Source organism: Zosterops lateralis (assembly GCF_965231275.1).
Source record: "Zosterops lateralis genome assembly, chromosome: Z".
NCBI lineage: Eukaryota > Metazoa > Chordata > Aves > Passeriformes > Zosteropidae > Zosterops > Zosterops lateralis.
Genome location: NC_139800.1, coordinates 48,110,385 through 48,137,593, shown reverse-complemented (window position 1 = coordinate 48,137,593; position 27,209 = coordinate 48,110,385). Strand labels below are relative to the sequence as shown.

Sequence of the window (27,209 nt, the reverse complement as noted above, 5' to 3'; positions counted from 1 at the left end):
ACCTTTGGGCTTCAAGGTTAATGTGGATGCTGCTACAGTGAAACACAGGACAAAGTTCTTATTTATTTTTTTTTTTTAAGGGCTGTATTAGTATCCATGGTAGTGCTCCCTGGTCAATAGATGCATCTCCTTGCATATCTGTGCTTCCTAGTATCACCAGGATTTTTAGGATAAGATCACCATATTTCCAGGATAAGATTCATTTACAGTCCAAAACCAAGGGAAGACCTAAGCCTCTGTCATGGAAATCTGAGTGGATGGCTCAGCTGAAAGTGTGTGTTCTAATTTGATGATTTAGTTGGTAATTTCAAAATCTTCACAGTGCACATAGAAGGAAGTACTTTTTACATCTGCCAGTTTTTTTCATTTTAATATGTTTTCAAGTATTTTTCTTCCACATTCATTTTCTGATACAGAACTTGCACAGTAAAGGAAACAAACTATAGTAAAGCATTTAATGTGACACCACGGACACATTTATTAAGATTTGAAGAGCAAGAAGTGTGTTTCCCACATTGCTGAATAGCGTTTCTCTGTTTCGCTGATCAGAGCTAAATCATCAGTGATGTTTGTGCACAAGCTCTGAAGAAATCTCTGGGACTTTTGCCAGAATGTATGTAAAAGGCTGAAAAACTTCACTCTTTAACAGACACTTAAAAGCAGATTTCTAGCAAGGGAAAATATTTTCTAGGATATGTGATCTGCCCAACATTAAGGTTTCAGTACAGCGATGCTTCTTCCATGGAGACTTCTTACTGAGCAAGATCCCACCCACATTAACAGTGAGAATGTTGGATGTGCTGGGTCCAAGTCCACTGCAGGTCTGGGAGATCCACAAGCCTGTGGGGAAATACTCCCAGGCTGGATAATTAGTGTACACTAACAAAAAGCTGTGAGATCGTACGTAGTGTAAGTTCAGATCTGGGATATTTCACTTCACAGCTTTTTTAGGGCATAACATTTATTCTTACATTTATGTGGACATAAGGAACAGCAGTAAAAGAAGTGATTCCTAGCAGAACAAAATTTAATTAATGGACATGATCATTTAGACAAAACAGCAAAGGCAGAGAATTTGACCAGTCTCCAGTGAATATCAAACAAACACTGGACAAATGCTTTTAACATTAGGAAACTGAAAGGAGTGGGGAGTAGAAAAGAAGGTTCTCATTTGCTGATTAGTTTGACCATCTCTGGGTGTTGCATCACACCTCTAAGAATGACTGTTTTCTTCACACGTCCATGGGATTGAAGGATATTCTCCCATCTAAACCACCTGATTTTTGAGAGTCTGTTTTTATATTTGGTGGCCTTAAGTTCCATTTAATCAGGGGGTGGAGGTCAGTTTTTTTGTAAGAAACACTGGGATACATTTGAAACAGCATCTCCAATTAAATAATTCAGCAAATGTTGGTAAAAAAAATATAACTCACAGTTCTTGAAATTAGCCATGTTTCCAGATGTTAGAAGTGCTTGTTAAACTAGTTACTTCTCTGTAGTTACTTGAGATCAACTTTGAAAAAAAAAATAAAGTATTTTTTTTAATACTTCTATAATTTGTGTGAAGCAATTGCATCTTTCACTCATGCATACCACATCCTAACTTTATGAAACACCGTGCAGGAAGTTTATAGAAAAATTAATCCCCATTAGCACTGGATTGTACTCTAAACTGAGGTTGCATAAAATGGACACATTGAATTGAATAGTTTCCAACTCTACAGAAAACATCAACAGTCCTACTGGATAAAATCTTCATAAAAACTATAGCCACTATTAATTTCAACTGTTAGTGCATAAAACAGAACTGAGGCACCACAAATACTCTGTCAAGGCACTTATTGCCTTTAGATTTCCACAGTGTAGCACAGATCACCGGGAATGACCTCCATAGCCAGGAACTACACTCCAGTTCTGCACTTGGGAAAAATAGGCCCATTCACCTCTGCAAGTCTTCTCTTCCTCACTGAAAAAGAAGAGAAAGAGGAGTCAGTCAGGGCAACAGGATAATGTGGAGGGCAGGCTTGCCTTCACAGCTGTAGAAAGGAGCTGAGAGATGTACTTTCTGCCAGGAAAGAAACAGGATAGCATCAGCTTCTGAATTCCTGCCTTAAGCAGCAGGCACGGCCTTACGCAGTAAAATCAAGGAAGATGAGGGTTTTTTCCCTATGCATTTTAAGACCAGAAGCTACTTTCAGTCTTACCTCTCTTATTCTGTACTTAATTATATTTCACAGTTTGTCTTTGTAATTGGACTTTGGCCAGTCCATCATCTGACTGATGGAGAGACAGCAAGAAACAGATGTCACAGTTTTTCCACTGCTAGTTTTTCAAATTGAAAATCTGCCTTTTCAGAAAAATACCTCAAAAACTCTTCTTATCCCAAGCCATTGGGCTCTAGTCCTCTGATCATGGTTAATATAGCCAATACAGCCTCATATCTAGTCTTAAAAGTTGATTTACATATCTTGACACCTAGACTCACGACTTTCCAAAAAGGTGTGGGGGAAAGAAACCAAACCAGAGCAAAAATGTATAAAGAGGATGGAGAAGTTAGCTCATGAGGTTGAATATAAAAGTCTTCACAGTCGGTTCACACAGAGCATCTTAGAGAACAGAAGCTATGGGACTCAAACCATGTTCTGGTGGCATTATTTGATAGGCAAGAACACTGGAGTGGAGCACAAGCACAGAGCTATTGCTAACAGGGAGGAAAATAAAGGGGTTTTTACTTATACATTGTCCAGGTGTAGAGCTGAGATGCTATTGCCAGAGACCATCAGACCGAAGAATATAAGCTGCAAACAAGAACCAAATCAGACAAAAAAAAATGCAGATCTTAGTGGTCAAGGAGGCAAAATACACAACTCTTACATGGAAAGCAAGTTGTAAATTTGTCCTCTTAACATGAGGAACAATCAAAATACTAGATTTTAAATCTTTGAACTGATTACTTTAATGCCAGGTGCTGCAGAGTCGTTAAAAATCATGCTCTGTTCCAAAGGACAGAATATAGCAAGCCTTTCCAAGTGCAGTGCTTGAGTGATCAGGTTCTGAGTATTCTGTGTGATCTGTGAAGAACTGGCACATACCCCTGTGCTTGGCTGTGCTTCTTAGGAGCACAGTACTGGCTGAAGCAAGATGGATTTTTTTCATTTGTTTTTAAAACACAACAAATCTATCATCTGCCTAGATAGGACAGCTGCTGTACATTGTACTGCTGAGTACAGTGTGGTGGGTGTGTTAGCTGCACTCAGCACTGCTCCGCTGGCCTGGTTTCCAGTGCTCTTACAGCAGCTTGTAGCCAAGCAAGGAAAGGCTCTGCCACGTGCTTTGGCTGAAATGGCAGTTTGCAGACTTGCCCACATTTTGCTTCACAAGCACTTGTGATCACTTCATTGAGGGTGTACAGATAAAAAAACAATGTGGTTTCCCACATATCCCTAGAAACAGTTCCTGTTTGTTTTGCTGAAGGAGACAGGCCAAATCTTAACTGCTGTCAAAGTTCAACTCTACTACTTTTCATCTCCTTGTTAAAGTGGGAATGAAGCTGGAGGAAGACAAGCAGTTGGCAGGAATCACAAATGCTAGCAGTTCATAGCCCGTGTGCCACATGCTGTATTGCAAGCTCTACTGAACCACATCGGCAGCTCCTGCTCTTCCCAACAATAACCCACTATTACTTGCAAAGAACATTGGCTGACAGCAGCTGCAGTAAGGAATCAGCTGGTGAAGGCTGCCTTCCTCCCTGAGGGGCAAAGCATCATCAGGCCCTTCAAGAGGCACATTCTAATTCAATTCATATGTGTCTTTAAGGTGAGTAGTTCTGCCCTAATCCCACCAGGAATTGCCCACAGGACCCTCCCATGCTTGCACCCAGCCTGACTCACCCAGGTCGTTGTTACTCATCATGGCATTGGAGGCACGAAGCCGGGGACCTTGCTGAGTGAAATGGTACCCAAACTTCAGAAGGGAGGTGTTCTTTTCCAATATATTTGCGATTTCCATTTCTACTTTGTTGCCCAAGGGCTGACTCTTTTGAAAACAGAAACAGAAAAGCAAGCTATTCAGGCTAGAGGGTGATTCAGAGCACGCACTTAGAGGGAAGGGGTGGAGATTGCAGATATTTCTCTGAACCTGTGTCCATTTCTGACTTGGAGATCATAAAACAAACTGCTGGCCTGTTCCTGTATACATGCTACAACTGAGAGGCTCCAACTCATCCAGCAGACATTCCCACAAGTCCTTTTGCCCAAAGACTTTATTTCTTAAACAGATTAGCAGCTAATGGACATCCAGAGAAACCAGGATTTTGGTCTCTCAGTCAGCTGTCTCCAAGTTCTCCACGGCTCAGCTGGTTCAAAGAGCTAGGCTTGCCCCAGTCTCTGTATCAGGACACATTGGTTCCCCCCCACAGGCCACGTTCACCTGACCAGAGCTGTCACCCACACACGCTTTACCTGGTTGTCAATGCGCAGCTCCACAAGCGACGTGTTGCCCTCTAATGCTTCAACAATAGCCAGGATCCCAGACCCAGAAATGAAGTTTGACTCCACATTCAGGCTCTTCAGTGTGCTATTGACCTTCAACATTTCTGCCAGGGCCTGTGGACAGGGATGGGCAGGAAGAGCTGGCAGTCAGACAGGCAGGGGCAGAGCACCACAGGACAGCAGATCTTCAGTTCCTCTCACCTCCAGAGCACTCCTGGAGGATCCCACATGCTGTGCAGTTTCACTGCAACTCGGTCAAAGTGCTCTTTGTGGAGGGAAGGGAGTCCTTGCTGCTACAGGGGCATTCTTGAACATGAGCATGCTGGAGACCACAGCAAAATCTCACATGGACAAACACTTGAGGCTATCCCAGAAAGTGACAGTCCACACCTGCAGCTGCCCTGTGACAGCTTTATCTGTCCCTCTTCTAAAGCCAGCATGGTGTAACAAGGATGCTGGCCAGCACTGGCCTTGCGTCCATTCTGATGAGTCCCTGCCTGCAATGCACAGGGTTGAGATCTTTGCCACTAAAATACGCAGAGAGAGGAGCATTTGTCTTGAACAAGAATGGATGCTCCACATCCAAGGTGTCCTCTCAAACAGCATCACAACCATAATATTCATTTTTGCTTCCCTTGGTGGGCAAGACCAGAAGTGACTGGAAAGCTCATAATGCCCCAGACCTGATGAGATTATGTCACTTCAAATAAACTGCAAGGGAGGATCCATCTAAATCATGAACCAGAAGGTGATGCACACATGACAGGGCTGACCTGCACCCACAGCATTTAGCCCCACAGCTCCCCTAGCCCAGCACAGCACCCCTCAAGCTCTGACACAGCACCTGTCCTGCTTGCACTTTCTTTCTTCCCAGCTTTCTCCCCAGTCCAGAGTGCCTGAAGTAATTTAAGAGCAGTACTTGCCCTCCAGAAAGTTTCTTTTTCTAGCAGGAAACTGGTGTGCACTTTTTTTTTTTTTTTTTTTTTTTTTTTTTTTTTTTTTTTTTTTTTTTTTGTGTGTGTGTGTGTGTGTATGTGTGTGTGTGTGTGTGTGTTTGTAGGTAGGTAGGCAGGGGTAACCTGCATGACTGAGAGCAAAAACTGACTGCAATGCTGCTGGAGAAGGATGCAAAGATGCAGCCTGGAAGGCAGCATGAAGGCAAGTAGAACAACTGGCTTCTCTCTGCATCCCCAAGATCAACCACAGCAGCCAGAATGACCCATTATCACCTACAGAGGCCAGACATTAGGGGATGCAGAGTCCTGCTTCTGCACACATCTGCACAAAGAATGTATGAGGTACAGCTGGAGCAGATGTGTGTGAGGGGAGCAGCAGATGTGCACACCTTTGTACCAACAGAAACAAATCTCCAGAGAGAGAAACTGCTTTTAGAAGATGCTGGTAGGACATCAGGATATTGCTCCTTTTCCAGGAGATCCTAGAGGACAAATAGGAAGCTGCATGGATTAAAGGACAGCACCCTGAAACCTCCACAGATGAAAAATGAAGTGAAGAAACCAAAGCCTGTCTGTTGCTGGCTTCCACTAGTGCTCCTGAAACTGGAGCAAACAGCCAGAGGTGTGGAACATGCCAAACACGAAACAAGGTGAGGAAGCAGTCAGTCAATAATCCTGAAAACACCTTGTCCTGTCACAGCACTAGGACAATGAACTCACAGCACTTACAAAAGCAACAGGATCATTGCTCCGAGTCCCAACTATGCTGAACTTCTTCACGTACGTGTTGTTTTTCAGCGCTTCCGCAAAAGCTTTTAGAGTTGGTATGGGAATATTCTGTGATAAGAAATGCAGAAAGCATGTGTTAGGCCATCATCTGTATAAAATGAATGTGCAATACATGTAAAAGGTACTTTTCTCACCAAGGTCAAATGATCAAATGCACAAGAGTAATTCAGGAAGGGGTTGAAAAATGTTTTTACAAGTTCTCTTGCTATAACCAGCATGTTCTAAGGAGTATGGCAATGTCTTCATCCTATTTTGTACTCTGCTAAAAGCTCACTGCCTTGATTCGAAGCCACATCTCTGCTCTTTAGTTCTCAGAAACTCAGCTACCTAAGAACAGGGGCATTGTGGAGATGTTTATAACCAAGATCTGTGAACCTACGAAGCACTGCTCCTGTGCTCTCTGGTACCAATGGCAGCACTGAGAAACATTCATGTCATATTCAGGAAAGTTCCACCTACACGAACTGATCCAGAAAGGCCTGAAATTATCTCCTTGTAACATAAATCACAGACACCTCTGACTGCTTTATACAACATCTTACAGGCTAACATTTGCCATGCTATGTCTCAGCCCAAAAAAAAAATTCATGCTGCTTTTTCTGAGTTCCCTCAAAATCAGTATTGTTCACTTATGAAGAACTTTAGATACCCTTTTCAGATGTGCAAATTTTCACTTAAAATTTTAAGTGGCATCCTCACCTTGGACTTCTTGCCACACCATTTGGATCCCACCATGTGGAATCATCTACAACTCAGAGTTGTCTGCAGAGCCATAACACAACACCCAGCAGCTTAGAATCTCCACTGTCACTCCCCAGTTCCCCAAATCCTATCCCAAGGTCATGAGTTCAACACACAAAAATAGTGCCTGCATGCCAGATTCTCAGCCTTGTGTCCTTAAGGGATGGGGTCACTAGCCTGAATAAAATTCATTAAAGTAAAAATATTCCTGTTTTAGAAAGGTGCGGCAAAAATGTCTTTGATGTGCATGTGCAGTTAACCATGTTCTTGCTGTTTAGCTATATCATCATTTAACAGACCGCATGAAACAGAAACTATTCTTTAGTGTAAGTGTCCCAAAGGCAACATAAGAAGTGGTGCTATGTCCTGACTTGCTTTCTACAGGAAGTAAAGGAGTCCACAGAAGGGAGGGGTGGGAGATAGAGACACCTGGAAGAAGAATGGCAGCTTCTTCATATTTCATGGCAAGTATCTAGATTATGAAACCTTTTTACTCCCACCATCTTATAATATACATCAATATTCTCTCCATCAAATATGCCTGTCTAAATCATTAAAGCAACCTAAAATGGCTTTAACCAGACAGCCAGTTTTGGGTCTCCCCAGACTATCCTCAACATAGCTCCATTTTTCCAGGCACTTAGAGGAATCCTCCTGCTACCAACCCCAGGCCTTTGTCCCACAGCAGGTAACAATCCACTCTGCTGCCCACAGTGGAGATGGGGAGCACTGGTGTTTCTTGTCTGGCTACATAAAGTGTTATGATACTGTGCAGCAAAACAGACTCAATGTCTGCCTTCTGTGCATTGGATAGTTAGCCTTGTTACTAAGAGAGGAGAGTAGGAAGGAGCAAATACCATAATATTGTTAAGGTTGACTTCCTCAAGGTCAGGATCATTCTTTTGTATTCGTTTCAGAGTTTCCTCCACATCTGTTGAGTTTGGCTCCTCATCAGGAACTGGTTTGTACTGTGTGGGCTTAATCACACCTGCAAGTGAAAAGCAAGATGTGAAAATGAAAGCACCCTGAGTAGCACTATCCTTTCTCTGAGTGTGTTCCTCCTCTTCCAGAAGTGGAGAGATGGGAGCACCACCTGGCAAACAGCCACAAGATGAGATGCCACTCCACTGGGGGCACCCAGCACAGGACATCCAATGCCTGCTGCTGTGTGCTGTTAAGGTCCAAATCTGAGTGACAAAAGGCACACTGCCTGCATGGGGCTGTCCTGCTCCCGGATGGCACCAGGGCTGAGATTGCACTGGCTGGCACTGGGCAAGGATGCACCAGAGATGGCCCCAGCAATCAAAGGCTGCTCTGCTGTGCAAAGCTCTAACCTTCAACCTAAAAATAATCATCACTTTGCCTCTGCTAGCAGCTTCAAAGCCAAATACTGCAGCCTGCTAACATAAATCACTTACTGTTGAGGCCTTCTTTGTTCACGATGGTGCTGCTCCCCAGTGCCTCATAGTACTGCTGGTTGCTCATCAAGGTGTGCATGCCAAGGATGGCTACAGAAACAGAAGAACACAACTCATTGTAGGCTCCAGAGCCAGGAAGACACAGCACACTACCTTTCTCTGTGCAAGCACAGAAAAACGTACAAAGGGAGGACAAAGCCCCCCAGCTGACATAAATACACAACAGTGCTCCAATGGGCTCCCTTGTTTATTCCAGAGTGGCCTGATCCATAGGAGAAGAGGAACATCATCTTGTGGACAACAAACATTTAAAGCTTCACAGCAGCCTACCTGATTCAACATCATATGAAAATGATGAGGAAAAGACAGTAAAAATTAAAAAAAATGCCATTGGTAAACTTTAATTTAAGTGGCCCAGTCCAGCAGGAGCCTTCACATCCTCATCACCCTCACTCACTGGGCATGTGCCACACAATTCCACAGTCCAGTTTTGGAGAAGAGCTGTGCGCCACATGGAGTGAAACCAACCCCAAGGCAGCACAGAGGTGACTGTCACCTGAAGCATAGCAATGCACATTGTGTTTTCACTCCACAGAAGCTGCGGTGGTGAACTTGGTATGCTTGAAAGGTGACGTTGTGAGGAGCTAAAGCTCTGCTGGCTTGGTCAAAATGTAGACTGTGGTGGTATGAACATCATTCAAATGCTGTAAAAGCCCAAAAGACAAACTCAGCCAATTTGTGTCTCTCAGACTCAAGGCTGTAAAGCCAATATGCAAATGCAAATTGAACCATGTCTTCGGGCTCTAGTGAAATTTCTGCAAATAGCTGCAAATGACCAATAAGAAATCAGTGGCTTAGGAACTTTGGAGTAAAGAGTTTGTTTCTAAAAGTAACCCTGCTACACACAGAAAGATCAAGTTTGAAGATAAACTGATTTTTGAATCAACAACTTTTTTTTAATAGCTATAAGACTTTCTAAAGAGTAATGCAGACACAGGAATACTTGTTAAAACAGACACATTTGAGCAAGTCTTGATCTCTGGAGAGACACAGTTGTGAAAGTAATAAATTTCTCCCTGAAATCCAAGCATGCCACCAACAAAGGCACTTCTAAGACTTGGTTGGCATGAGTCCGTCACCATGTTCTGTTGCTTCGGCCAAGAAAGGCTGGAATTTGCAGGAGAAAGATATCCTTGAAGCCCAGCAAAAGAATAGGATCTGTTATAATGACAACTCATTGTGACTCCATGTCTGGGTGGCACAGGCTGGACAGCCAGCAGCAAAGTGTGTCAGTGAATTCCCCATGGCACCGACACATTCCCAACTGGATCTCACAGGGCGAAGCGGTCTCTATCTGACAGTCTGAGTGAGGTTGGGCACTTCAGATTTGCTCGTCTGTACTTTAGCTGGCTCTCTTCTCTGTCATTTTCTTTCAGATGGAATTTTCAGGGGTGCAACACAGCTTGGCAAAGTAATTTGCAGGCTCAGCTTTTTGGTAACACAGTTAGTCCCAAATTACAGCTTATTTGGACAATGAAATCTCCAGCAGCCTGGAGTGTGAGTATCTGGACTGCAGAGAATGGCAAGGATCTGCTGTCATGACCATGCATTTTGGGGGCTCAGGTTTGTGTTGGTAGACATGAGTAACCCACTCTTTCTAAGTCTGTGCTTCTGGTGTATTCTCCAAAGGAACTCAAGCAGAATGAAGGCATCCCACTTCTGTCTCCCGCTTGACCAAAGGCATGAGAGCCCTTCCAGGGCCACTGACAGCCACCCTCCTGGCCTTGCCAAGGGATCCAACACACCACAGTCCACAATGATCCCTGCTAAACAGGTAGGAGCAAAAGGAGGTCCTGCTAAATGAATCCTGCTAAGCAGGCAGGAGCAAGGCTGTCACTGTCAATATTGAGATTTCAGCACAGTTTGTATCACATCAGTGTGCCTGCTCCCACTTAAGCGTATTCTCCCAGCAACTGTAGAACAAGCTGCCCTGAACAGCATTTCTGTGCGACAGTAATTGCTGCACAGATCTGGAGCTTAGAAAGGCAGATTTTATAGGATAGGGCTTTATAGGACTTGAGGATCAACAGTAAAAAAGCAAAATCCAGAGATGCAATGCTTGGCCAGGGTACATATATTTGGGAGCCTTAATGCAGAAACACATTTGTAAGCCAAAAAATGGTATTATTAAGTAGAAGATGTCCAGTTGGTGAAGTTTTTCTACAGACTTTCTTCCAGCAAGAAGAATACTGCTAGGGAGTATGGAAGCCTGAAGGAAACAAAAAAGCCAGTATCATTGAAATATTCACTGACTCCTAGACCAGCAGAGCACATGTGAGCTTCATAAAGCATCATGGGGTGTCCATGTGCTCCTTTTCCCAAGGCACGTCCTATCCCAAGCACAGAACTAAGTCCACACTATGGGCTTCAGCAACATACCAATATTGTCATCTGATTGTCTGACCACACGAATCACAAGAAATCCAACACTTTCAATATGTTGAAAAACCTCCTTAACAACCACCAGGCCTGGAGCGTCCACTGAAAGAGTTCTGTAACTTGACAGATCCTTTAACAGGTTGCACTAGAAATCCACATTCTCGCTGGGTCTTCTTGACTGTTTCCTAAGGTTTAGTTTGAAGAATGCTGTGCTCTTGAATGCACAGACTGGAATTAGCAACAGTCAGTGGTAGTGACAAAGTAAAAGACCAAACCACACACTGTTCCATAGATAAACGCTTCTTCTCCCTCCTCAGCTTCGGTCTACACTCCTGATTAAATCACATAGGCCAAGAGTAACTTTTTTTAGCAAGTAAATAAATTCTGTCAGAACTGACAGCATGTAGATAAACAGAAAAAAGTGCAAATCTCATTTCCCACAAAAGAGCAAAATAACTCCTAGAAGTTGAACAATTTGGACCCCCAATTACTGTGAAATTATTTTACCAGCAATGTCACAGAGCTCTGCATCAGAGGCATTAGCAAGGGCTTCCTCCAGTTCTGGTTCCAGAGTCACGCTTTCCAAAACGGGATCCATTGGCTTCTGCTTGGGAATCCAGGCTTTTCCTGTAAATGCAAAGTGAGGTCACTATTGGTATAGCGACAGCACCTAATTCACAGCTACCCTTGCAGATGCATTTCCATGCTGTGAGATTTGAAACGTAGAAAGGACAGAGGGGGCACATGAGAAGCTGAATCCCTTTCCATCAGCTTGGTCTGAGTCCTGCTGTGATGTGAACGGAGAGGCACCTGTGGAGCTCAGCCCTTCCACCAGCACCGCATCTATGGAAACCCAACAGCACACTGGTATAGGATCATGGCTGTTCATAGCACAGCATTCAAAAAGCCATGCACAGCCTGACCCTGAAGGTCCTCACTCCCCTTGGAAGGCTGCACAAAAGGGGTGAAGGTTTGGCAGCATTCAAGAGAGGCCTGTACCCAGCAGGATCAGTCCCATCACTGAGACACCTCTTGCTGCTAACTCCACGTGCATGTGGGCAAGGCAGATGGCACATTAGTCAAGAGGCAGAAAGGAGGTGGCAGAGGACTCTGGCAGCAGGCAGAGACAGCACTTCAGTGAATGCATGGGATGCAAGGAGAAGCAGGCTTAGGGCAGCTCGAACCTGTTGCAAAGAGCATGCCAGATGGAGACCTCTGTGCTTTATCTCTCTGGACAGCAAAAGGCCAAAAACCAGACCTATTTCCTACAATTCAAAGATGCAAATCCATAGGTCCAGCTAGTAACGAAAACTTGTCATCTTAGCTGCTTACTCATGACCTTTTCTTAAGGGGAGTGCCCACACGGACAAGAGAGCTCCCACACAGAGTTTTGAAGGCAGTGTGCTCCCTGCCAATCTCCCATCCCATTGCCTGTGGCCATCACTGGGCAAACCACAACCCTTTCTCTGCTGGAGCAGGCTGCATCCCAGGAGGCATGGGGCAGTGGACAGAGTTGACGGCCCTGCACAGCTGCTCCCAGCTCCTCACCACTCATGCTGCAAATGGGCAGCAGATTCTTCTCAGAGGCAGAATGGGCCAGGTCTGGGATTTCACAACACGGCATCCACCTGTGACTGCCCTAAAGAAAAGAGAGAGGCTTGTGATGTTTTAACATTCCACAGCAGTGAGCAGTCTGCTGGGTAAATCCAGCATTGCTGGGACAGGGGTAGGAGGGCTCTGGGAATATTTTGGAGCAGTCCCCTCCCCTAAAATAGTCCTGGATCACTGCAGAGACAGCGACTGCAAAAGGCCTGGCCTAGCATGCCAGCCAGGACTATTTTTGTCACCTCTCTGAAACCAGAGTCAGTGGTGCTACAAGGGAGAAACAATCCTGCTGCTTAGAGATATGCAGAAAGGGGCTAAATTTAGCCTCAAGGAAGAAGCAACTGCACCTCAGGGTCCCCTGGGACAAAATGGAGGCTGTCATAAACAGCCTTTTGCTCCCATCCTCTGCCTGTGTGCTGCCACTCTGACAGAGAGGGCAGGAATCTGCCTCCTGGGACACAGCTGCTCTTGCAAAAATAGGCAGAGTGTCATGTGCCTGTACAGCCAGGCATGTTCTGGATATTCAGCAGCAAAATGTCTGCTCTGGCTTGGTGTGGAGATCTGGAACCCCTGCCCCACCAAATGCATGGCTAGGCAAACTAGATGTACCATCTGGTGTGTGCAACACCAGCATCGAACAAGAGAAACAGGGCAAACTTGATTCTGCTGTCATGCCATAACTCCTTCTGACACCTCAGTGACATCAACATTTCAGGGGTTTAATTCTAGTTTAATTTTAATCACCTAATTCCAGTCAATTTCTAAGTTTTAGGAACTTCTGTATCTCAGTCCTCCTTTGGACTGATGGAACTTTAAATTAAATGGTGCATGCATGATGATGACAATGCATGACATTTTATGCCATAACACAGTATGTCTGCACACAGCATGGCCAGGGAAAGCACCTCCCATGGCAAACCAGTAAATCACCCTCCAAACTGCAAACGTGGTTTATTTACAGCTTCACCACAGCTGTGAATATGTAATTTACCATCTCTGGCTCACAGTCAATGTGAGTAATGTCTTCTCTCAACAGCGTGTTACAAATGAAAATATATTTAATACATTTGAGATCACAACAGACCAAAGTATGATGCTGCAGACTCAAAATGCTTGAAATACCTCTCTTTCCTGCAGAACACTTTTTCTACCTTCTAGGCTAGCCAGGTGGGTAGGCAACACTGGACTGCCACACATCTGAAAGGTATCAAACCAGTCTTGCTGATAGTACTCATACTCAATTTACTAATTTACTTCTCTCAATAACTTTTTTTTTAAATCTAAAAATACCACCTCAGGTTTTATTAAATGAACAGATTTTACACAAGCCTTTTTTAAGACAGCCATGTGGGTCAGTAAGGGGACACCTTTCAGAAAGACCTCAGTTAGGAAACATGCTCATATGCCCACATTTTCATGCACTTCTTTTTTCATAATGGGCAACCATTAGCATGAATAGCACACAACCAGATCTTCTGCTGCAGGGGGATCACAATACAGAAGGAGACACAACAGCTGAAAAAAGCTGCTGAGAAGTTCCTAGAATGCAGAGGCAGGGACTGACCAGCCCATGTCTCATGTCAGATGATATTCAGTTGTAGAAGGAACAGGAAAGTCACTTGGATAATGGGTCATATATGAGGAGAACAGCAAAAGATGCCAGAAAGAGATGAAAAGAGGCAGAGGAAAACCCCTGCTCACACCCCCATTCTCAGAGGAAAATCCCTGACACCTCAGGGCCATGCATAGCAGGAGTGCAGCAGCTGCTGCAGGGTATGGTGCAGAAAGACACAAACAAGCAACCTGTAGGAGACTGGGAAATAAGGCTGGGGTTGTCAAGGGATGATGAAAACTAGATGGGAACTGCAGGGCCTCATCACAGCTGTGGAGAGCTGTGGAGTTTCTCTACGGAGAGTCAGGATGGAGTGTGAAAGGCAATAGTGAAACACGGAGCTTAACCTAAGGAGCTCACAGGAGAACAGGGCAAGGAGGAAAATGAGAGGATAGCAGATGATTTCTTTCCCAGAATCTGATAGAGATGCAGTGGCATAGGGATGGGAGAAGACTGCACAGTGGTTCAACTTCCGTCCAGCATTTAACAACATACCAGTGGTGCCCAAATCAGCAATCACAGGGACCTATGGGGCATACTCCAGTTTATCAGCCAGCCTGGCCTTGGGCTAGACAGCAGAGAGCAGATTCAGCACCTCAGTAATGTCAGAAGTTTTATCAGCACAGGTCAGACACAACCCTTCTGCTGTGCACCCACTATGCATTCATTGTGATGCACCCAGCATAATGCAAAGGATGACCATACCTCTCTTTTCACCTGTGAAAGGAACCAAGTCTTCTCTGTCTTTAATGTCCTTTGCCTGCTTTTCTAGGTGGGCCATGAGTTCCTCCCTTTTGAATGGGCCAGTTGGTGGCTTTTGCGTCTGATCCCGCTGCCTGAGCCCTGCTGGCAGCAGTGCGTTCTGGACATGGAGGTGAGAAACACAGGTTATCTCTGCAGGCCACAGTCCCCATCCATCCAACACTCTCCCCTCTACACTTCCCTCATTGCACCACTCTTCCTCCACACTGCTGGACAATTTGCTTCTTCTTGTCTCAAAGGCTATCTTCATCCAGCCTCACTGATCACCCAAGATATGTGATGCTCCCTCCCCCCTTCAGTTTCAAACGCTGCCCAGTGAATGTTTCTCTGCAACATCAGCTCCAGTCCTTTCTTTCTGGAGTCTCTCAGCCATCTTCTCCCCACTATATGAGTCTGTCCAAGTGCCCACAATGCCCCATGAGTCCCAACAAGAATCAGTTCTGTTAAATCTGATGATCTTTCACAGAGCAGATCAGAGAGTTGTAGTGGTCTCTTCTGCCTTTCAGGATCCATCACAAAACTACAGACAGGGTCTCACAGGGGAGATCACTTGGTTGCAGAGCAAAACTCCTGTGAACTTCAGCCTTTTTTCAAGCTGCCTCCTTGTTATTCAGTCACGTAAGCTGCCACGGGAAGTTGGTTGGTGCTTGACACATATGGCACGTAAACACCTGCTTATATTTAAATATAGAACAGCCTTAATGCAGTAAGTAAGGCTATTCCCAGATCTGATACTAAGCATGTTCTTTAAAGCTTTACTGGGTAGAAGTCAACATTTATTTTTTAAGACATCCAAGGTGATGCTGAAAAACACAGATTTTTCCATGCCTGCCTGATAAAAGTAGTTCATTATAATTTATATCTGTATCAGTGAAAAGCCTGAGAAGGAAAATTACTAATAGGAAGCAGTTAGACCCAGGCAACCTGGAGGGCAAGATAGAAGTGTGTGAATTGCACAAGCAGGGAGGCATAGGAGACAGCTTGCTTCCACAGGCTTCATACTGTGAGAGGCAGCTATGCAATCTTCAAGCAGACTACACCTGCACTGACAGATGTCCATAATTATTTTACCTTTCTTCATCTTTCACAGAATGCTGCCTAACTTTATGTCTTCTGAGGTAGCTGTAACCAGCCCATCAGCCCATACACTTAATCCTGGGAGCTAGCTTGCCAGCTCTCAAATTTTTTCCTGCATTGCAATTAAAAATATCGATGATGCAATCTACACTACCCATAATTTACTCCAGAAACACTAACTGCATGTTGCAGGAAGAATTTCTCACTTGGCAGTGCCCAAGCTCCTCGAGTAACACTGCCGTAAGCCAAAGGCCTGCCAGTTGGCTCTGCACATCCCCTGCAACAGGACAGTGCTGGCTCCAAAAACCTTTCACCAGCTTGGCACCAGCAGACCCCATGTTTGCGTATGTGCAGCTCCTGCTGATGCTAAGAGGTTGCTAAAAATAAACTGTCCCACTTTTCAAAACTCTGGGATTTGGATTTCTGCCTAAATGGAGGAAATTACAGGCCATCTGAAGTTTGTTACAAAAATCCCAAACCTGAAACACCAAAAAACCCTCCGAAAACCCTCAAACCAAGCAACCCGCAAAACATTCCCTCCACAGTAGCCTGGTCAGAAACAGAGATCCATTTTCCACAGGATTACTGCCTTGCACCAGCACTGGCTCATATTGCTGCTGCAGGTCACAGTTGCCTGTCACACTGGGAAAAGGGCAGGAAGAGAGAAACAAAGACACACATATAGACTGTGCTTCCAATGGCAAAAAATTCTTCTGTATATCTGCAGCCATTCTCTTCCACTCTTGCACCAAATACAGGCTCTGCAAAGGATCCCACTGAAATACAGATTACTAATGCAGCCCACTCACCCACAATTACTAAGACTCACTACCTAGCATCTCAATTAAAAATTACTTACATCAGGATCCAGCTCTTCCAGTTCATTCTCTAGCTTCCTGAGCTCCTCCTCTGTCAGAGCTCCAAGGATTTGATCTTCATCTAGGTCTCGGTATTTTTCTAGCTCCTTTCTGTAAGACATCTTAGAGGAGTCTTGTGGATCTCACTTCTATGCTGTAACAGAACCTGATATGAAAACAAGAAGCATTAACACTGAATACATGAAGCATGATGCAGTCCACCTGGCTGGGGAGCACTAAACACCCTAGAGTCACAGATTTATGCTTAAAGCATGGCTGATTTCAGAAGACTGCTCAGGGCCCCCATTCATATCCTACACGCACATAATCAACCACGGACGTGAGAGTAGGGCAGCTCTGGCACCAAATTGCCCCATCACGGATTTACAGGGCAGCACTGAGGAAGTTCTTTGTACAGGACGCTAGCTAGGAATATCTTTCTGCAAACAGTGCTAAATGTTAATGAAGCATCCTAGGCATTTATTTCTTTGAAGGACGACAACCCAGAAGTATAAAGTGTGCTGCTCGCATGTCCTTACAAGGCCCCAGTAACACTGCCCTGCACATGGCACTCCAGATAACATTGCTTCCAGATGGGAAAACAGATTTGTAGCACCACTGAGTACCTCTGAGCCCTGCAAAACTCCACAAGGCTACAGTGCATGGCACTTCTTCCCATGTTTTAAAGCCACAAGGAGATCAGGAAGTATTATCCACTCAGGTTCAGGAGGCTGCCAGTTAAATGTACCACTTAGTGACCCACCTTTCCTGAGACAACACATGTTTGCACTGCTGCCAGCTAAGCAGCTGACCTGTGTGCTACTGCATGTAACAAACCAATCCTTCAAGAAGAGAAGTGAATGGTCTATCTGGATAATCCCTGCTGACCCTGAGGTTTGTCCCATGTCTCCTAATTTAGTGTGCCATACACAATCACATGCATGTACTAGACCTCTGCAAGCAAAAAGACCGCAGAGACAAAGGCTAATTTGTTTAAAATTTGCAGGTGGGTTAAAAGCACACTCACAGCATAACACACAAAAGCATATCCAACTCTGCTCTTTTGCTGACAGTCTCCTTCTGCTTCACAGAACTGTATGTACTTTTTTTTTTTTTTGCTTTTTTGCAGAAAATACTGAGTCTTAGATAATTTAAGGTAACTTTTATTAAGTTTTGAGTGACATTTACATTAAAAATAACAGCAAGGCCTGTGTATTTTTTAGGGAGCCAAATATCCTTTGAGTTTATATAAATAGTCTTTTTTCAGCTCCTGTGGAGCATTAGAGCCCTACCCTGAATCACATCTCTCTAGCTTTGCTTGTCCCCTCAGGACAGATTATGCTTTTATGATCACTCTTCATTAGTGGAGAAGTTTTTTAATGCTAGTTACAACACAGCTGCTCTTCCAGATCGGAAAATTATCTTTAGCTTGGTCACAAAAGGGCATAGTAATGCACACATACTTGCTCAACAGCAAGCCTTAAATTTAGAAGCTGTCATCTTGTCAGACGTTTGGTTCCCCACTAGCATGATGGCAATTTCTGCATCACTCACATTCCTGCCACTCACCACTTAGGAGGTGAAGTGTGAGGAGATGGTGCCTTCTTGATGGGAGAAAAGGCCCCTGAAGCTCCCTCAGCTGGGAACTGAGAGGGTGAAAATCAGCTTTTCATTGGCCTGGTTTGCTCCCAGCTGTGGGCACTGGAGCCAAGGGCAGCCAAGAAGGTGGAGAAGCAGGAGCCATGGGGCTCAGAGGGTCTGGCTGAGTGAGGTGGAAGGAACCCCAGACTCCTGTGCTTCCCCAGTACCCTAAAGCCCTCAGAGCAGGGCTCCCTGTGCTGTCAGGCTGGTGGGCAGCAGCCACACACCAGCCAGTCTATGAGCCATGTCCAGCAGCTCAGCCAGCCCCTGCAAGCCTGCCCATCTTGCAGGCATAGAGAAAGGCAGAGCCATTACTGCAGTTACCCATGAATACTGATGTGGAACATCCTAGAAAAGCAGCCTGGACTTGGATCTGGATACGTGCTGTGCTACTGCAGCCTTAGATTGCAGTGCATGAGCCATGACTAGCCTGGATTTCATAGGCCATATGTAGTTTTGACCATTCTGCTGTGGAAGAAGCTGGAGCTAGGGCCAAGGAGGAAGGCAGAAAATAACTCACCCCAGGCTGCTAAATTCTCTGTAATGGCTTAAAATACCCACACCTGCCATACACATGGCAATATCTGTCTTGGCTATATGAGGACAACTATTCCCAAAGGCAGCCACAGACCCTTCCCAGAAATGCAGGCAAGATTGCAAGCAGGGGCCTGTCTGGGACCAGAGTACAGCCCCGCAGGGTGACCTTGTTGCTTCCTTCCAGAAGGGCAGAGATGTCAGCACCAAGAGGCGAAAGGCAGGACAGACATGGGATGTCAGTGCACGCAGACAACACTTCTGGAAAACGCTTCAGGTTTCAAAGCATCTTGCAGAGATATGAAGCCGGGGCTGCATATAGCAAAGGCCCTGAGGGTTGGAGACAGGTGCAGAGCCTGCTGAAACGTAGCTGAAATCCCTGTGGGGAGAATTTAATTTGCTACATACCCCAAAGAGAGGTGTTGTGGGGCACAATGCCCTCCCAGACTTGCTGGTGGAGCCAGACAGCATTGGCCCCTCGCACATCTCTCAGAGAGCAGGCTGGGAGGACCGCTCGTCAGGAGCTCCAGCCTTGCCCACGGCAGCAGGACATTCTGTACCACTCCCTGCCCACAGAACCAGCCGTTCAGCATCATGTCCTCCAGCACAGCCTCCAGGACCAGTATGTTCACTGGCACTCCCTTATCTCCACATCCCAGGCCTCTTCTATTCTATCTTGCTAATGAGTGCTGGGAGAAAAAGCAAACCAGCCCATCTGCTGTAAATAGCAAGAGGGCTTTGAACTGCCAGTGATAAGAAAGCAGGTAAATTCTGACTAAGTGTAATTGTTTTCATTTATACAGAGTATTGAAACACCCACCACCACAAATAGCTCTCCCTGACTTGTGCCAGGGTTACAAACATGGTTTAACACAAGTCTCTCCTTCACCTGAGTTCAAACTAAACAAGATCCTTCAGCACAACTTGAGTTCTCTTTGTCACTAACCCTATCAGTCTTCATTCAATCAACTAAGGAAGCATCACAAAAGAATGTAAGTGCAAAATACAGACACTGCACAGAACTGACACTATTGCAACTTTAAGTCCTCAAAACATTGAAATTCATATAGATTACAAAGATAGCAAGATATTAGACTTATTTTTCGAAGTACTTGTCAGACACACAGGAAGACAGCCCAAGCACTCGCACTTGTCAAGTCTGAAGAGCACACAGGTTGGAATGCACAACGATCATTAAAACTGTTAAAGGAGAAAAATTTAATTGGATAGGTACACCCCACTGCAGCACCATGACCTTTTTGGGGTGCCGAAACCTGAGAGCAGCACTGATGTCTGCACAGGAAAGTAGTGGAAACCCATCCGGGAAAGTGGCCCATGTGGCCTCACTGTGTTTCACCCGCAGATGAGGACAAGCATCAGTACTTGGTTGTGCTCTTCAGGTGGGCATGCAGGGAGGGCAGGAGCAGGGCAGGAGCAGGGCAGCAATGGACTTAGGCTGCAGCAGGCTGCTCAGGGAGTGGTGCACCAGCAGCCATACTGCCAAGTTGAAGGGTCTCCTGGATTATCCCCCCATGATCCAACAGCCACAGAAAAAAAACAAACGAGGAAGAATTGGGTAAAATGACCAGGAGTAAGAAAATTTCAAGAAAATACAAAAATGTCACAGTGAAAGCCATGGGTGCTGTGTCAGGCATGCTGTGTGACACACTTGGCACATGCTGTGTGACAGACCTGGTGCATGCTGTGTGACAGACCTGGCGCACACTGCCAGTCAGCCCAGCGCCTCCCCACACAACCTCCCACCTGCACCAGCATGCCAACACCAGGACAGCACAGAAAGCACTTCCTTCCATGCAAAATGCAAGGAGAAAGAGCAACTAACCCCAGCAAAGGTGTAGGGCTTTCCAGGTATAAATGCTGTTATCAGTCCAAGCCAACCCTGCCTTCGGGGGTCTGTGCAGGCTGCAGCATGCAGTCACCATGCCCAAGACTCAGCATGTGGGAGGCTTTGGGGCATCCCTGGTCACCACCAAACCCAACAACCACCAAAGGCAGAGGACAGGAATTGTGCGTACTCTGCCACACAATGAGAGCCATGCCTGAAAAAATTAACATCCTCACCCCAGACAACCCTCGAATCTACCGCAAAACCTTTTCTGTGCTCTGAAATGTGAAAGCAGACCATGGGGCTTGGGTTTTGGGATAAGGAGGTAGCCAAGTGTGACCAGCACAGCTATTGAGGATTCTTGAAAAAACTGCCAAGTTTGAAGGCAGAAGCCTTTTCAGGATGAAAGCTGTATTTAAGGAGCAGTGAAGGCAGGAATTCATATTATGAGGGATGGCTTGAAACTGTTCCTGTTTGACTCATTTGGGGTATTGATTTTTTTTTTTTTTTTGCAGCTTAAGTATAAAGCTGAGTCAAAGTTCAGAGCTATTACTTTTGCAGTATAAAAATAACAAACCAATATCAACCGTCCACTCTATAGTTGCTACTATCATCTTTTTTTTTTTTCTTTTTTTTTTTTCTTTTCTTTGACTTGCAGCATAACTTAAAAGATAAATGCCAGGGTCTGGGGTTCTTTGATGGAGGAGCTATACATACCTCAAGTGACCATTTCCTATAAATTCAAGAGAAGCTAGGTACCTTCTGTGCATACACTTAAATCTCAGTGAGCCTCCCAAGTGCAGATCCAAGATGCATGCTGTGCAGATGAGAGGAACAAATCACCTCCAGCTTGTTTGTAAGTGAAAGCTGTCTTCTTATACAGCCAGTCCTCTGACAAACCTTAAAGCCAGTAGCTAACCTCAACAAAATCTCATGCAGGACCCAGACTCTACTTTCTTGGGAAGCTGCACATGTGTGCCAAGGGTCTGTCAGCCTAGAGATCTCCTTTGGCTGACAGTCAGGAAGTGAAGGAGAGCTGGGGCTCGGTGCTCTAAAGCAAAGTGGGGTACCAGAAGCACTCGTAGAAGGGGTAGCTGTTACACACCTAGTGCTGGAGCAGGCACGGTGAGGATGTAGAGATGAAGGAGATCAATCTACCAAAAAGTGAGTATCTGCTGATTCTCCCCTCCTGGGACAACTTTCAAACCCTGAGCTTGCATCCCAGCATAACTGGGGCTAGAGATTCCACGGTCAACCCTGCTTTTTGAGTTACTGGGCGACCAAACATAACCAGTTACCTGCAGGTTAAGGAACTGACCAACAAATTATGGCCACATCCAGTAGCAATGAAGGGAAAGATGCACATCAGCTCCTACTGAGACCACATCTAAAAATGTGAATCTATGTGACTTGTGCAAAATCTAGTAGGAAATCAGAGCAGAGCAGAGGAGGAGCTGGATCCATCTCCAGTGTCATCACACAGCCATACACAACAGAAGTCTTTGCTGCTGGGTGCTTGCTATCACAATTTACCCTGTTCAGGAGGGAAGTCAGTGCAGATGTGCTGGAAGGGGTGTGTCTCCTCCCAGCACACAAGTACAAACATCAGACCTTGGTCCCACAGTCTCTTCTCTCACAGACACAACCAGAGTCCAGTAGTGGCTCTGCAAGTGACAACATGCCCTCCACCTGAGGTACAGACATCCAAAAGTTTACTCCACTTCAAATGAACATTGTTCTTCTTAAAATGAATGGAAGATAAATGCCTAAGGCCACTCCTTTAAGGTAATGGCCTCCTGTACATTTCTGTAGATCCCTTTTCAAGCAGATCTCATTTTCTAGTCAGAGACAAAAGCATCATTTTAACAAGCCATAAACACACACTCAGGCTGCAGCATCAAGCATTGCACTGCAGGCCTGCCCAGGCTCTGCATCACCACCTTGAATGTACAAGATGATGAAAACTCTTGTCAAAGCTACAAAAGGCTTTCAATAGACTCTGCTACTACGCTACTCTGCAGTCCACGCTGCATCAGAAAGTGCCAATCCAGGAGACCCATGTGGGAGATCTAAAGGGAACCCTCTGCTTTGCACCACTGAGCATGCAGCTGGATGCTGCATGCAATCTGATGTCCTCTAGTAGAAGATTAGTCTTTCCAAGCTGAACAACCAAAGGGAATTGGACTTACTCAGCCTGGAGAGGGAAAGGCTGCAGATGGACCCAACTGCAATCAGTCACATGCTGCCTAAAGGGAAATGACTTTTAAAGAAGAAAAAACACAAATCCATGGTCTGAATGAAGAGAGTGGACAGAGAAAGGACAGGGGATGCTCCAGATGGTGAGAAGCTCTGCCATGGCAGATGTAGAAAGGAGAGCACACATTCTCATTGCTCCAGGTAAGTCAGCCATCAACAAGAAAGACTGAGGCACTCTCAGCCTTCCTGCAGGAGGCTCACGCTGGAGGAAATCCAACAGCCAATCTGCTGTCCCTTCAGGAAACTCAGACTTTTCCAAGGAAGATCTAGGTTTCCATCCTGAAATTCATATTTGAAAGGAAACATCTGGAAGAAGGCATTTTGGGCCTATCAAAGCACATGACTTCTGACTCTTGAAGTGACACACCAGTCATGCAGAACACGTAACACTATCTGGAGTTATTGTCACCACCCAAACTCCTGCAGTGGTGAAGTTCAATAGGCCAAGACTTACTGATGATGCAGCTTCATTCCCACGAATATCCTCATGTGAGAACTGACACACCCATTCTGGCACTTGATAGCCCCACAGCAAACAGCTTGTTGTCTGAGGTCATGTACACACTAGGGAAGGCTCCTTGTGCTCAAGCTAAGTGACCTCTCCCTTTATCCACTAGTGCTGAGGAGTCTCAAACTGCTTACACTCTCCTCAGTTTTTTCAGCTCACCCAACTCCTAACCCGATATCCAGAGACTGCCTGTATCTCCTGACTCTCCTCTTGTCAATAGTGCAGCCTGCAAGCCACACAATCCTGTACTAGCTCTCACCAAGTGGTCTTTCTCATCAGCAAATAGCCTTGATGTCAGGTGACCAGGCCAAGATCTACCAAAGCCCAAACACAAAAGCATCCCAGCTGTATCTCCCCCACTTTACATATTTTTAAGACACACACTTGTAAACACAGTTATGTGTTCTTCTATTCAGAGTGAGGTTCTCTCATGCACCTGGCATGCACTCAGTTGCTTAATTACTAATCCCTGTGAAGAGCATGTGGGCACACTTGAGTCATTAGTGACACTGTGCACTCAGTTCCTGCTCTGTAACTTGAACCCTTCCACTTGGAAGATTCACAGCCAGCACAATCTCCTCTGGAAAGTGATCCTGGGTTTCTTGCCTGAGTTTCTCTTAGTCCTCAGATGGACATCCCTGTTTCTGTGGCACACTCTGGTTTTGCAGGAAACCTGATGGGTGCGTTGTGAATATAGGAGCAGAAAGGCTCCTGTCTTACACTGAGCAGTGCCTCAGATCCTTAGACAGGCAATGGCCATGTCCCGTAAAAGAGCCTTGCTAGACTGCCAGAAGCCAAAGCACAGCGAGCTGGTAGTAACATATATCTGCACATTCCAATCCCACCCTATGGTAGTGTAGCTGAAGCACAGGAAACGGCAGTGAAATGCCCCACCAAGGAGCAGCTAATTAGCCCCACGCAGGTCAATGCTTAATTAACACCAAAGCAAAATGAGCACTGTTCCAGCAGCAATAAGCATGCAGTGTACAGTGTGCACCAAACCTGAACAAGGCACTTAACAGAGGTGAGACCCTCACACAATCACGCAAGGCCTGCAGGAACAAAGGAACCAGCTCCAGCTGGGAGAGCCACCAAACTGCACAACACCTGAATGGGGGAGAGCTCTGGGGAAGCATCACTGCAACCTTGCTTCCAAGCTGCTCATCAGGCTGCTGCCAGCCAAGAGTATCCTGGGATGTACAGACTTTGGTCTGACCCAGGATAGGCTCTGTTATGTGCTCATCTCATTTACCATGAACAAATAGGATGAATTCCCTCCCAGGAGGATGATGCAGCTATAAGGCAAGACTTCAGGGAGGGGGGATCTCCATCTTTGGGGATTTGCAGACACAGGCCATATGAAGCCAGAACCTCCTTATCTGAGGAGAGGTCTGCTGTGAGCTGGGGATGGGCTAGAGAACCACTGAGCCTCCCATTGTGCTGGACCTGTGTGCCTGAGAACATAGGGGCATTTTGTGCCATGGAGTCCTGGAGCACAACTTTATGTCCTGTTTCTTCCAAGAGCCTGGTAATTTTACCAAGTGAAGATATTCTGTCTACAGGTCTCTGCCTAAACAGAGAAGTGAAGACAGTCTTCCTAGCTCATGATGTGCAAAAGACTGTCAGCTATAGAGAAAAAAAGCATCAGAAGGCAAATCACAGTCTCCTTCCTTTCACAAAAATTCCACACACCTGAAGAACAGTGAAGCAGCACACAGAAAAGTATAATAATTCATCTGCAAACACTATGTTTAGTAGCATAGTACAGCTCTGGGGAATAGGAGCTACATATCTGGCAACAGAGGACTGGTGCTCCTTACAAAAGATTAATTCGGGATCTTTCGCAAAGATCAATCAAATGGTCCTTTGGGTGAATGAAAGCAAAAACTGGGCAAAAAAAATGAGTAATGAGATAGACCAGACTGTTTCCATATCTGTTTGACTTTCACAAATACACCAAGGGGAGTGGGGAGCAAACAACATATTTCCAATATTATCCAAAACCATGGTATCTGGAGAAAATGCAGCAGACCATCATAGCTGAGAAGTGTGTGAAGAACAAGATGAGTCAGGGTGGAATGCTGAAGGAGGGGTGGGGGAAGAGCCCTGACAGGGGGAAAATAGAGACTCTGAAATGAGAAGCAGTGAGCCTGTGATGCAGTGTGCTTGTTGGAATACCCAGCTGTGTGTACATTAGGACAACAGGTAGAGAGGCAACAGTGAAAACACTTCTGCAACACTGCAAAAGGCATTTGGCCCTGGGCACCACAGTGTGAGCAAGATGGTGTTTGGCCTTAATGTTGTAGCCAAGCTCCTCCTTTCAAGAGGGCAAAAGAGCTCACTGCTATAGCCTGAAGTAGGGGTTGTGTGCACAAAAAGCTTGTCCAGTATTTGCTGTATCAGATATCAAGAAAAGGTGCCCTCTCTCAGCACAGATCTTGTCTCTTTGATGAGAAATGAAGAAGTCACTCTTCACTCCTGCATGATCTGGCAGGTAACACATGAGAAAGGGATTTTTAAAAAAAATTAAAAACACTTAAAAACAACCTCAGTCACATGGCTGAGCACCCCTCTGGCTCAAGGCCCAACACCCAAGGAAAGTTGTAGAGCAAGAAGAAAAGACCTCCACATAAGGGTAGAGCAGCCAGCTCTGAAGGGAGGCAGAGGGCAATGGATTCTGCCCAAGAAACGGTCCACGACCATTTGAAAACCAGACGGCAACAGATGAGCACACGAGTGGGGGCAGAAGCTGTGTCCATCTGAATGAAGAAAGGTTATCTTTCGGATAAGCAGTACCTTTCAAGGCAGCGACTATTTCAAGCTGGATAAAGTAGGGCCAAGGCAAATAGAACAACGGCCTCAAGGAACCTTTCCCTCTGCTAATTCCCACTTTTCCCTTACAACAGCAGCACAGCTTCCTAGCGATACATTATCTGGAAAATCATCTCCTAGAAGAGCTCCCTGAATACGAACGCAATCAAGCAGTAAAAAAGAACTCTTGGTGCCCTCTGCAACCCGCTCAGCGCCGTGCAGGGCCCTCTCCTCTCACCGTGCCAGCATCTCCGATCCCGGCCGGGATGTGCCGCGGACAGGCGTGAGCGCCGGGGGCTGCCATCCCTCCCAGCGCCTCCGCCTGCCCGCCGCGGGGATCCCCGGCTGCTGCCGCAGCGCCCGCCGGCCCCGCGCATCCCCGCGCATCCCCGCGCAGCGCTCCCACCGCCGGGCACGGCTCCCGGCGGGCAGGCAGAGATGCGGGCAGACAGGGAGGCGACTCAGCACTCAAGCAGTGCCCTTTCCTGCGCGCTGCCCAGACCGCAGTGGCGGCCGCTATTTCTGTCGAGCCGGGGCCGCCCGGTGCCGGCCAAATATTCCGCCCCGATCCGGGCCGGGCCCGCCGCCCCTCCGCCCGCTTACCGCACCCCTCCGCCGCGCCGAGCCGAGCCGTGCCCCGCCGCGCCGAGCCGAGCCGTGCCCCGCCGAGCCCCGGCGGCTCGTCCTGGCCGCGCCGGCTCCGCCGCTGCCGGGGGCGGGGGTCCGGCCCGGTGGCGGCCCCGGCCCGGCCGTCACTCAGCGGGGGCCGGCCCCGCCGCCCCTCCCGGCTGAGAACAGCTGCGCCCGGCTCGGCCCCCGCCCCGGCCCCGGTTTGGTCGGTTCTTACCCTCCGTCCGCACTCGGGAT

General features: G+C 46.3%; 1 protein-coding gene across 3 annotated transcripts; it reads right to left on the bottom strand.

Moving 5' to 3' along the window:
• Positions 1-50: 50 nt before the first annotated feature.
• On the bottom strand, positions 51-27,209 carry TMOD1 (tropomodulin 1). 3 transcript variants are annotated; one of them, XM_083883689.1, is made up of 10 exons: positions 27,190-27,209; positions 16,749-16,912; positions 14,756-14,912; positions 11,341-11,460; positions 8,395-8,484; positions 7,834-7,964; positions 6,176-6,283; positions 4,461-4,604; positions 3,891-4,035; positions 51-1,966 (listed from the first exon to the last, which is right to left on the bottom strand). In XM_083883689.1, the coding sequence occupies exons 2-10, from the start codon at positions 16,866-16,868 to the stop codon at positions 1,902-1,904; spliced, it is 1,080 nt and encodes a 359-aa protein (XP_083739815.1). In that variant the 5' UTR covers positions 16,869-16,912; positions 27,190-27,209; the 3' UTR covers positions 51-1,901. The 3 variants fall into 3 exon arrangements, with proteins under 3 accessions (XP_083739815.1, XP_083739814.1, XP_083739813.1); XM_083883688.1 differs by lacking the exon at positions 27,190-27,209 and adding an exon at positions 26,951-26,994; XM_083883687.1 differs by lacking the exon at positions 27,190-27,209 and adding an exon at positions 26,946-26,989.

What these genes read in the sequence shown, in the direction of transcription:
- TMOD1 (XM_083883689.1), bottom strand. Translation starts at nt 16,868, where the DNA reads ATGTCTTACAGAAAGGAGCTAGAAAAATACCGAGACCTAGATGAAGAT. An exon ending in TTTCACAGGTGAAAAGAGAG is followed by an intron (nt 11,461 to 14,755) that starts GTATGGTCATCC and finishes TTGCATTTACAG; the next exon opens with GAAAAGCCTGGATTCCCAAG. An exon ending in TCAACCTTAACAATATTATG is followed by an intron (nt 6,284 to 7,833) that starts GTATTTGCTCCT and finishes TTCTTATCACAG; the next exon opens with AATATTCCCATACCAACTCT.